This window comes from Macadamia integrifolia, chromosome 12, assembly GCF_013358625.1.
Source record: "Macadamia integrifolia cultivar HAES 741 chromosome 12, SCU_Mint_v3, whole genome shotgun sequence".
In the NCBI taxonomy this organism is placed as follows: Eukaryota; Viridiplantae; Streptophyta; class Magnoliopsida; order Proteales; family Proteaceae; genus Macadamia; species Macadamia integrifolia.
In genome coordinates this window covers 20,440,308-20,452,372 of record NC_056568.1, presented here as the reverse complement: position 1 = coordinate 20,452,372, position 12,065 = coordinate 20,440,308, and the positions used below count along the sequence as shown (strand labels likewise).

At 35.3% G+C, this 12,065-nt stretch overlaps 1 protein-coding gene and 1 pseudogene across 1 annotated transcript; both read left to right on the top strand.

Moving 5' to 3' along the window:
• Positions 1–5,620, top strand: part of LOC122094786 — a 12,882-nt pseudogene extending 7,262 nt beyond the window's left edge.
• Positions 5,621–7,756: 2,136 nt separating this feature from the next.
• On the top strand, positions 7,757–9,096 carry LOC122094708 (polygalacturonase-1 non-catalytic subunit beta-like). The gene is made up of 2 exons (XM_042665311.1): positions 7,757–7,865; positions 7,973–9,096. Exons 1-2 carry the CDS (start codon positions 7,815–7,817, stop codon positions 8,951–8,953), a joined length of 1,032 nt encoding a protein of 343 aa, XP_042521245.1. The 5' UTR covers positions 7,757–7,814; the 3' UTR covers positions 8,954–9,096.
• Positions 9,097–12,065: the final 2,969 nt, after the last annotated feature.

The window sequence follows — 12,065 nt, the reverse complement described above, 5'->3', positions numbered from 1 at the left end:
TTTTTAAAAGTTGGTATCTTTTTCAAACATATGTGGCCCACCTTTTTGGACATATCCACAAGTGTCGGCCAGACACTCTGTTTTTCCAAAAAGGGTCTTCTAGTGGAGAAGTTTCTTTTTTCTGGTGAAGAGATTCTTCTTTTTGCTGGTGAAGAGATTCTTCTTTTTGCTGGTGAAGAGATTCTTCTTTCTATGGATATCTTCAGTCTTCTAATCTTGTTCTTTTGGGAGATTTTCTGTAGATGCACTAGAGGATTCTGGTAAGAAGTGTTTTGAAAATATAAAAAGATATTAATTTTCGAGTGTACCATGGTATGCGAGTGGCTATTTGTGGTTCTGTTGGATCAGGAAAGTCGAGCCTACTATCTAGCATATTAGGAGAAGTGCCAAAGATATCTGGATCTATTAAGTTGAATGGAACGAAGGCTTATGTTGCACAATCACCTTGGATACAAAGTGGCAAGATAATAGACAATATATTATTTGGTAAGAAAATGGACGAAGAAAGGTACAACAAGATCCTTGAAGCATGTTCATTGAAGAAGGACCTAGAATTATATGCCTTTGGGGACCAAACTATCATAGGGGAGAGGGGGATCAACCTAAGTGGCGGGCAAAAGCAAAGAATCCAAATTGCTCGTGCTTTGTACTATGATGCTGATATTTATATCCTTGATGATCCTTTTAGTGCTGTGGATGCTCACACAGGAACTCATCTATTTAAGGTATGCGCTTTTTGATAAAATTGGCTTGTATTGAAGCTAACATCTCATTATTAGATAATGCTTTTTCTTACCAAAAAATTGAGTTTGATTTAAGAAAAATGGAATCACATTGACTATCTAAAAAATAATAATAAAAAAAAAGATAAACAAATATGTGATAATATACGATGCAAGTTCTTGCATAAAACCTTTTGATTGAAGTCGTTATCATCACGAAAACAAATTATATTAATATGTATGACTATGTGGTCGTTTTAAGAAACTTAAAATTCCTTTTAAATGCCTAAATGTAAACATTTAACTTTTGTGGCAGGAGTGTATACTGAGAATTTTGGGTTCAAAAACAGTAATTTATGTTACCCACCAAATAGAGTTTTTACCTTCTGCTGATTTTATCTTGGTAAGAATATTCCATCATTCTTTCTCAAATTTAAGTTCCTCAATTTTTTTTTTTTTATAGTAATTATTTTCCTTCTTTTGTTAGCAGGTTATGAGAGATGGAAAGATTGCTCAAGCAGGGAAGTACGAAGAAATTCTTAGTTCAGGAAATGACTTTATGAAATTAGTCGTTGCACATAAGAAAGCTTTGACAGACCTTAATTCTGTCGAATATGGGGCTACTTTGAATAATTTAATTAATGGTGAGAAGGATGGTGATATTATGTGTAACGAGAAGTTTATGCAAGATGATGAGAAAAGAGAAGCCAAATATTGTAAAACAGAAAAATTGGATGAGCCACAAGGGCAACTTGTTCAAGAAGAAATAAGAGAAAAGGATGGAATTAGTCTTTCAATCTATTGGAAGTATATTACTGCTGCATATAAAGGGGTTTTTGTACCATTCATATTACTGGCACAAATGCTTGTTGAGTTTCTCCAAATCGTTAGTAGTTATTGGATGGTGTTGGCTACTCCTGTTTCAGAGGATATGCAACCTCATTTTAGAAGATTCACTCGCATCTTTGTCTACGTTGCTTTGATTCTTGGAAGTTCTTTTTGTGCTCTTATAAGATCTACACTCATTGTAACTACTGGGTACAAGGCAGCCACTTTGCTCTTTAGTAAAATGCATTTTTGTATTTTTCGAGCTCCTCAATCATTTTTTGATTCTACTCCAAGTGGAAGGATTCTAAATCGGGTTAGTAAATATGCTTCTTTATTCTTGCGAATCAAACAATTTTATTTGATCATCATAAAATTTTAGATAATTTCTAAATTTTAAATAAACTCTATTTTTTATATACAGGTATCGATAGATCAAAGTACAGTTGACACCTTTATTCCACATCAAGTTGAACAATTTCTTATCTCGATTATAGGATTTCTGGGAACTGCTATAGTAATGTCACAGGTTGCGTGAAAATGTTAATAATTTTTATCCCAATGATTGTGGCATGTTTTTGGTACCAGGTAATTCTATACCCACTTCCACTTCTTTTGAATAATATTTCAAATCAAGTTTAGCTGTATTTTTCCCATGTTTAACAAGCCATAATACAAGTTAGTTAAAGTTTTGTTTGATCAATAAAATTTTAAATTTCTTGGGGAAAAATCTGTGTCTATCTCCCTCCCCCTTCTAATGAAAAGACCCCCTAACCTCTCTTGTCCAACCCTCCCATGTGACTGCCGCCACTGGTTTTCTTGAAGCGATCGGTGTACCTTTTCCCTCCCCATGTTCTTTATTCACACCAAATTTAATTTAATGGTAGATGCATATACGTTTGGGTCTAAAAGTGGTGATCTACACCTTAATATTCTTCTTGAATTTATAAAGAAAACATGAAAAAAAAATTCATTTTCCAACCACACATTTTCATGTAAATTGATACAAACCACTAGTCTTTTGCATACTAAATTTTTTTTGAAAAGAATGGACCCAACAAAGCCATTGCTGTCAAAGTAAAAAGTGCACCTAAGGCCATGGTTGCGATTTTTAATATGCATAAAATATTTTTGATGTGTTTGAAAAAATATATATAATATGATATATTAAATCTGTTTGCAGATTCGTCAATTGGAGCTCGAACTAAAAATAAGTTGATAGTTAACAGAAGTAGTTAACAATTAATAAATGGAGAATGTTTTTCAATCTTATGATTCACATAACTAAGCCGTGGTTGGGTGCTTATTTTTTCCACATGAAAAATCGGATTGGGAGGAAATTTGTGGATTGTGGATCTCGAAGCTCCCTATTCATATCTCAAGTTTTAGTCAAAGTGGATTGGCTATATGCGGAAAGAGATCATTAAAAATGTTATGGATTTGACATGGGTGTAACGGCCTAGCATAGGGGTTGCATGGACATTAGAGGGTATGTAATGTTATTACAAGGGGTAACAATTGAATTTGGGTCTGAAATTTTACATGTGATCTATCTAGACCATCTCCTAAGTTTTCAATAGTTATATTTTTCATTTGATCGCTCAATGTAGTTGAATTAGATGCCCCCCTTATTTGATCTGTCGATCATGGAAATTGTTTCAAATGATAATTATTAAAAAATTATGAAAATAGTTATGTTTCAAGTTCTGAACAATCTCATTGTATAACCCACCATTTGATCTATACTGTTGGTGCTACTATCAACCATTTAATGCAAGTAACTTACATTAACAAATCTCTGATAAAAAAAAAATTTATTTTCTCATTAACTATACACATTCATTATAAATATTTCTAATTGTACCTTTTTTTTTTTCCTTTTTAATCTTGTCTTGTAGCAATATTATAAATCTGCAGCACGTGAACTCTCACGCTTATTCGGAGTATGCCAGGCTCCAATTGTACAACATTTTTCTGAATCTAGTTTAGGTTCAACAACAATTAGGTGTTTCAATCAAGAAGAGAGGTTTATGGACACAAATCTCAAGTTGGTGGATGGGTATTCTCGACCCAAATTTCATTTTTCAGGTGCAATGGAGTGGTTATGTATCCGTATGGATGTTTTGGCATCCATCACATATGCTGTCTCTTTGGTTTTCTTGATCTCACTACCAAAAGGAATACTCAATCCTGGTAAAGTGCTGAACTTGAATCTTAATAAAATCATCCTTTGGGGCAACGATGCATGATTGGTTACATGAAAGAATGATTTTCAATTTATTTTATTTTCTCTCTTAAAGGTGTTATGGGTTTAGCAATAACATACGGGCTTAGTTTCAGTCTGCATGGGGTTCTATGGGATCTTAACCAACTTGAGACTAACTTCATATCCATTGAGAGAATACTACAGTATGCCTGCATCCCTAGTGAGCCACCATTATTAGTAGAAGAAAATAATCCAGGTCAGGAATGGCCAATACAAGGGAAAGTTGATATTGTTCATCTAGAGGTAATCTCTCAATCTAGATTCTTCAACTCTTTAGCTCCTTACTTATTTCATCATTTTATGGAATAGACCCTCTAAAGTCTAATGTTGTTAGACAATTCTCTCTGCACTTATGGAATTCTACTAAGCTTTATAATTTGATTATTTAATAATGTATATAGGTTCGGTATGCCCCACACCTTCCTCTTGTTTTGCGAGGACTCACATGCACATTCCATGGAGGGATGAAAATTGGCATTGTTGGACGAACAGGAAGTGGTAAATCAACTCTTGTGCAAACTCTTTTTCGTGCACTTGAACCGGTAGCTGGTCAAATTTGGATTGATGGTATCAACATCTCTAAGATTGGCCTTCATGATTTGCGGTCAAGATTGAGCATCATTCCACAAGACCCAGCAATGTTTGAGGGGACTCTAAGAAGCAATCTTGACCCGCTTGAAGAGTACCCTGATGAACAGATTTGGGAGGTAGGAATTTGTTTTTCATTTGATGAAATCTTTAAACAGTGTCAAAGATAGCATGAATGCAGATTTTTTTTTTTTTTTTTCCATTGATGATTCACACACAACAAATTTTCATTTCTTTATGTAATTTTGTAAATCCCTGCCCCCTGAGATATTGAAGTCATTTCAATAAATGAATTTGATCGTCTTTTGGTCAAGATTAGCCTAAGAGATTCCGTTCATTGGGACTTGAGAAGTGCACCATTTTTTATTATCCTGATTTCCATTTCCACTTAGCACCTCTTTGCTTGTTCCTTTCATCTTTTACTTAAGCTCATCTTTGATGATCGTCATTTCTATGTCATCTTGAATAATAAAGCAATGTGGTAAGTTGACATGGGCTTTGGTTTTCTTAGGCTTTAGATAGAATCAAACTTGGTGATGAAGTTCGAAAGAAAGAAGGGAAGCTTGCTTCTACAGGTTTGTTTCTTCTCACTATATCTACTTTATATTGAAGTCGCACAACACTTAATTCATCCATCAACAAGTGTAAAAATCCTTGCAAATATCTTAATATATGATATATCTAACTTCTAGGCAATCCAACCTCCTAGTTCCCGAGCAAAAAGCAGGGGAATAAGATTTAATGAAAATGAAATCGTGAATAGCATATGGTGGTTGTCACAGTTACTGAAAATGGAGAGAATTGGAGCATGGGTCAAAGGCAACTAATCTGTTTAGGGCGAGTATTACTCAAAAGGAGCAAAGTTTTAGTACTCGATGAAGCTACTGCATCAGTGGATACTGCAACTGACTATCTAGTTCAGCAAACCCTTAGTCAATACTTCTCAGGGTCTACTGTAATCACAATTGCACATAGGATAACATCAATTCTTGATGTCCATAAGGTCCTCCTTCTCGATGATGGTTAGTATCTAAGGTTTGGTTGATTTTGGTAATACATCTTCTCATTATTTTCTAGTGCTTGTTTAATAGATTGATATAATTTCTTGTATTAAGCAGGCCGTGTACTGGAATATGATTCTCCAGCCAAATTACTGCAGAATAAATCTTCGTCATTTGCAAAGCTTGTTAAGGAGTATACTCAAAGATGTAATTCCTAGTTTTTGAAAGCTTAATTTTTGAATGTTCAAATTTAAGCAGGCTACATTATACTAAGGTGTATTCCTATTTTTTAGAATGCCAAAATTTGTTGGCAGAAGATAGTGTGAAAAATGTAGGCTGGTTGTAATAATTTTGTCCTGGCATTGGTATTCAATTAAAGTACCAAGCGTAAAAAGAAGATGAGAGGAGAAAAAAAAATCATTTTCTTCATGTAGGTTCATAAGCATTGGGAGAATTTTTAGTAGTCCAGTAGTATCTTTAGACCATTACAAATATCTACTACATCGCACATTGGACAAAGCATAAATTTGTGGATAAGTAGATCTCAAGCCTTATTCACATGTCAAGTTGGCTTAGTGGCAAATTGAAGTTTTGAAAATTCAATTAAAAAGAAAATTTTAAAAAAGCAATGGACATGTGAAAATATATATTAAAATGCCAAAACATGGGAGGAATATGATTGAATCTGAGATTAAAATTTAACATTTGGCGAATCCTAAACCATTTTTCTAAATATCCATGTAGTTGGAATTTTCAGATCACCCTTCTATGTGGAAAAACTTGGCGCCAATCTAGAGATTCACTCTTAAAGCCTGTCAGTCAAAACACTAATTCCATAAAGCTTCTAAAATAGAAATCTGACATGTTGCTACATTAGATATAGCTTAATTTATATTCTCCGAATGAAAACTTTGTTTTCTTTTTTATGCCTGTATTGTTCTTACCCCAATTCTTCTCATTATTACATTTTAAGGTTACCCAACCTCTCAAAGTTTGCCTTCTATAATCATGCATTCTGAACCTAAAATCTCAAAATTGGTTCCTAGAGTGGTAATTTGAACTAAATTGTTCCGCAGGCCAACCGTGTTAGAGGATATTCTGATCTAAAAAAAACGTATGGTCTAGGTTCTTCATAAAAAAGATATATTCTTAATTAGATAAAACTTTAGGACATCAACTTTTGGTTGATGTGTCTTTGTTTTAGAAAATTTCTAACATCCCAATTTTTGATAAATTATGAAAGCTAGAGGAATTAAGTGATCTACATAAGAATTGAAAAGGGGAAGGTATGTGTCCTATTCTTTGAATGTGCTATTCTTATTCTCATTTTCTTCCTTTCGTCTGCAATTACCATTTTGACTGGATATACTTGTGGAGTTCACATCATTTTGGATTATTTATGGCATATGTTGCTGTTTAAATGAGTGCAATTATAAAAATAATTATTCCTTAGCTATTTTTTTGACAATAAATGCCTTTTCTTGAGTGCATAGGGGCTTCAATAGTTGGAGTAAAATGTGAATTTGTTATAGGTAGAGTTAACACAGAGTTGAGATGCCTTGGGGAAGGATAAGGCCATGCCATTACCATACATTATCTTACCTATATAGTGAGGCCTACTTATAACAAAAATTTAAGTCTTACGTGATTGAAAAAGTCATATGGAAACAAGTGAAAGTTCAAGGGGATTACACTCAATAGCTCTTAATTAAAAAAAAAATAAAAAATTGATAGTTCTTTTAGTCAAATCCACCTAATTACTACTATTTGGAGGGCTCCTCTATTGAAATTGATTGTTTGGACAGGAAGGTCGCACTTGAATTAGCCACATGTAAAAATCAAATTTCAGGATCTATCTCTATTGAATTGGTCACCATGATAGTGTTTGTACCCCTTGCATTTTCATTGGTTGCTCCAATTTTATCAAAGTTGAGTTGTCAACAAGGATTTAGTTTTTGGGTATTGGATTGATATCGATCTTTGTAGATTAGATCAGTCAATTTTACCTTATTTACATAAAAGAAAGATTTTTTTTTTTAATGATTTTACCCCTGTTCCAATACCAATACTTGATCCTAGATAAGCCAGGTATTGATGACGGTCTTAGCCAATACCAGTATGGATCAACTGATCCAAGCTATCCGATATCAATACTTGATTAGTGGTGCATGACCATGCATACAGTCGTCGGATGGGGGTGAAGGGATGCACCGTAGACTCTCATCCCCCAACCAATAGTTGTGTACATAGTCGTGCATCCTGAGGTAGTGCACAAAACCTTTTGCCTATTTGTTGATCTTATAAAAAAATTCCCTTCTGTATAAATTCAAAATCCCTCTCCATGGAACAAACGCAACTCACTCCCAAAAAGTCACAGACCTGATCCATTTTGTTCTCTATTTGAGTTCCACCATGAAGAATCCAATTCTATTGCTTGGACTTTTGATAGTAACATACTTTAGTGTAAGATATATATGAAGCTTTTCTATTTTCCATTCATTTCAAAGTGGCTATTGCATCTTCCCATTTTATATTTCTTATTTTTTTATTATTTCACTATGAAATTGCAGCATTCTCAAGCTGAAAATGCCTTTTCACAATACTGGAAAGAGCATATTGGTCTTCCACACCCTCCACATTGGTTAGCTGCAAAGGCTTCTCCATTAAACCTCCATCAGGTGGCAGTATTTTTGAAACTTATGGAAGAGAACAAATTGTTTTCCCACTTGCATTTATTTTGTAAGCAGGCTAACGTTGCTTGTTCTACAAATGCACTGGTGAAGATGACAACAAATGACACAACCCTACCACCAATAGTCCCTTGGAATGATGCCAAACTAAAATATGATGGCGGCAATCTTCCAAATGAAATACCCTCATCGGCTTCCAGCCAAGGCGGATTGCAATTTTTCCGGGAATCCATGGTGAAAGAGGGAGGTTTCATCCCTATCCCTGATCTAAGGGACCCAATGTCATATAATTCATTCTTGCCGCGATCTCTAGCATTAAAAATCCCATTTTCCTTTGCCCAGATCAAGGAGTTGAAGAACTTTTTTGGTGTGATAGATGAATCAAACATGGATGGGTATATTCAAGATACCCTCAAGATTTGTGACAAGAGCCCCCTTCGAGGTGAACAATGCACTTGTGCAACTTCCGCCGAGGATCTCATTGATTTCGTTGTTGAGAAATTAGGGCACCATGTAAATGTATGGAGTACTAAGAGTGTTGAAGGGTCTTATGAGAATGTCACAATTAGAGCCGTAAAACTCGTATATGGAAACCTGTCTGAACCGCCAGCCTTATGTCATAGTTTGCCATTCTCATTTCAAGTCTATTATTGCCATATTTTACCGAAAGTAAAAATATATGCAATTGATATACATGCTATGAAGAAAGTGAATCATGTGATCATGGTATGCCACTATGACACATCAACGTGGAATTCATACCATCTTGCTTTTAAGTTGTTGGGTTTTGGCCCTGGCCTAATTGAAGTTTGTCATTGGATAAATGAGAATGAAGTGATCTGGACAAAGACTCTAACTTGAGCAGCATTTGAAGATTAGATTATCTTGCAGTTTTCTTGTTTGTGATTACATGTTACTGCTTATACTAATTTAAAGATAAATAATGAACTTTGTTTAGCTTGCTTATTATGTCTTCCAAGTTTGAATAGAATTCTGTTCTCTAATTATCCCTGAAATTAAATAAATAATTAATAAATAAAGACATGTCACATGAAGTTATTAGCCAGACATGCATACTCAATCCATCAAGAAAAATCCCATATAAAAACAATTCTTCGAAATATAATTCCCTTGCATTTTTCGAATGTTTTATTCTTTTTTTCTCGCACGGACAACAAATGATAGCAAAGACAAAGAATCCACATCCTCTGCAGTAAGTGATGAAGTGGTGTTTTCCTCCTATTCAGTCTGAAATTTTACATGATATATTCAATGCTATAGGGAATATATCTTTGCCGCGGGGTCAGAAAGACCGATGCTGCTGGTCTCTATCCTCAGGATCTTTCTCCACTAAATCGGCCTGGGAAGCACTGAGAAAGGTTTCTCCTAAAGTGGGCTAGGCAAAAGTAGTGTGGGGCTCGGATTTTATCCCCCGCCAATCGGTGTTTGGATGGAGACTCATGCATGGGAAGCTTCCTTGTGATGACAAGGTAAAAAGAAAAGGAGTGCCGCTCTCTTCTAGGTGCGAGGTGTGCAATAAGGCTGAGGAGTCTGTAAATCATTTGTTCTTGGAATGTGATGGAGTTGTCTACATTTGGAGGGCGTTTGCTGAAGTCTTTGGATTTCATTGGCCCTATCAGGGGGAAGATTTTTCAGTGCATGTTTCATGGTGGACTCAAAAATCCAACGCCATTGGTCTGTCTCAAATGTGGATGGCAGGTTTGATTCTAGTTCCATACTTTATTTGGATGGAAAGGAACTCAAGGAGATTTAGGGGACTTCATCGATCTTATGGTCAAGTCTTTCATACAATAATGGAGGAGGTTAGAAGACGTGGCCCAGGAAAGAGTGATAGAATTAAATCTCGCCTAGATTTTGAGAGATGCTTGAAGCTGAATATTGAGGTTCCAAGAAGGAAGATTAAAGGGGTGCGAGAAATTTTCTGGCTGCCTCCGATGGATGGTTGGTGGAAGCTAAATTGTGATGGCTCGTCCTTGGGTAATCCAGGGAATGCAGGAGCAGGTGGCATTATAAGGGACAATAAGTGCCAGATTGTATCGATTTATAGCTCCTTTTTAGGAATAGCTTCGAATTTCCAAGCTGAATTTCAGACTTTAATTGAAGGAATTGAGAGAGCAAGAGAGATGAATTGTGCATCTCTGTGGATCGAATGTGATTTGGGCGCTGTGGTGCTCATAGTTCAAAGGGGTTCTGTCCCGTGGTTTGTTTGGCAAAGGTGGTCTTCCCTTATTTCTTATCTCAGTGGTATAAGATGGAAAATCACTCATTACTATCGGGAGGCAAATCCTATAGCAGACTTCCTGGCACAGATGGCAGCTAAGAAGGAAGCGTTTTCATCAGTAGTGGCGTGGCTTCCTGAGGTGCTTGAGGTTTTGGCTGAGGATGCGATGGGCAGATTGCGCTTCAGATTTTATTAGCTTTCATTTTATTTTTTATGCCTAGCACCTATCTTTCTGCTGATGGCAATGCCGTAGGTGGAGGTGGGTCCTAGGTTGTGTGATAGTTTTTTGTTTTTTTTTTTGGATCTTCTTATTATGGATCCTCTTTGTACAGTTTTTTATTTTTCCCCTTTCGTCTCTTAATATACATGACCCTTTAGCGAAAAAAAAAAACGATGAAGTGCAATGAGCATCGGACGCTGATAGCATCTAGGCACATGTTTTAAGGGGTTCCCAGCCACCTGATGTTCATTGCACTAATGCAACGATTGTAGACGATTTTCATATAAAGAGAAACTTCATTCAAACTGCCAGCCCTTGGATGCGAGGACAAAAATTATTGTATTATCATTGTGTTTCCATATTTGAATGCAAATTAACATAGCTAATAATAGTATTATAGTAGTCAATGTTTTTTATTTTTTATTTTCTAAATATCAATAAAATAAAATTAAGAAATAAAAGAATACAGAATTAATGTCTAGGCATCCTTGGATGGCACAAATATAAGCAATCTTCCACTTTCAGATTGCCATCAGTAGACGAGAGAAAAAATCACAACATCAAGAAAATCTATATCTTGGGCGATGCAGCGTTTCCCAACTGATATATAATGAGATATAAAATCAAGAACATCATCCTAATTTTCAGAATGTCTAGTTTTAACAGCTCGCTTTGCCAACAAGTCTGCTACAAAGTTAACTTCTGCTTTAGCAGATCAGTGATGAGTTGAACTAAGAAAGTCCTTTCATGGCCATCCACTGCTGTAAAAATTTCCAATGAATGTTTTGGTGTGAGATACACTCTACAACCGTTTTCGAATCACATTCAATCCATATGCAACCCATCCCTCTTGCCTTAGCTACTTGTAGCCAATGTTATCCTCTCATTAAACTTGAGTAACAAGTAATAGATTGTGACATTTGCATCTTGAAGGTTAGGATAGAGTTGATATTGGGCAATAAGAATATAGTGATGTAGGATTATTCTGAAGTACCACACTTTTTCCCCTATCATATGGTTGCACTGTTGGTGGAATCCTTTGCTTTCACTTTGTCTAGGGATTACAAGCAATGCCAATGAAAGAATTTCTTAATTAAATATCAGATTAGTGAATCTAACATATATAAATTAGATTGATGGATGTCTTCCTAGAAGAATCATAATGGAGATGGGACATGAGTAGAAAGAAGCTCTCCAGTTTAAACTTGAGTATGAGAAGTGACCAACCCTAAATATCTGTGGAAAATTTTAGTCTACCTCTATAGTTTGCCATTTTTTATTAATTTATTATTATTATTATTTTTTTAGGGATGGAAGTATGTAATAGCCAGTAGGCTCGATCTCCTGATGAGCATGAGTTTTTTGCACACCACATCTCAACCAATTGCACCAATCAATAACTTTTTTTTTTTAATAAGACCATTCAAATAACTTTTACCTTAAAGCTTATATGAATTTGCATCTTGCTACATTAGGCACACTGTAATTTATCTATTATAGGATTTCCATGA

Coding starts and splice junctions, on each gene's coding strand:
- LOC122094708 (XM_042665311.1), top strand. CDS start 7,815: ATGAAGAATCCAATTCTATTGCTTGGACTTTTGATAGTAACATACTTT. Junction 7,866..7,972: donor TGATAGTAACATACTTTAGT/GTAAGATATATA, acceptor ATGAAATTGCAG/CATTCTCAAGCTGAAAATGC.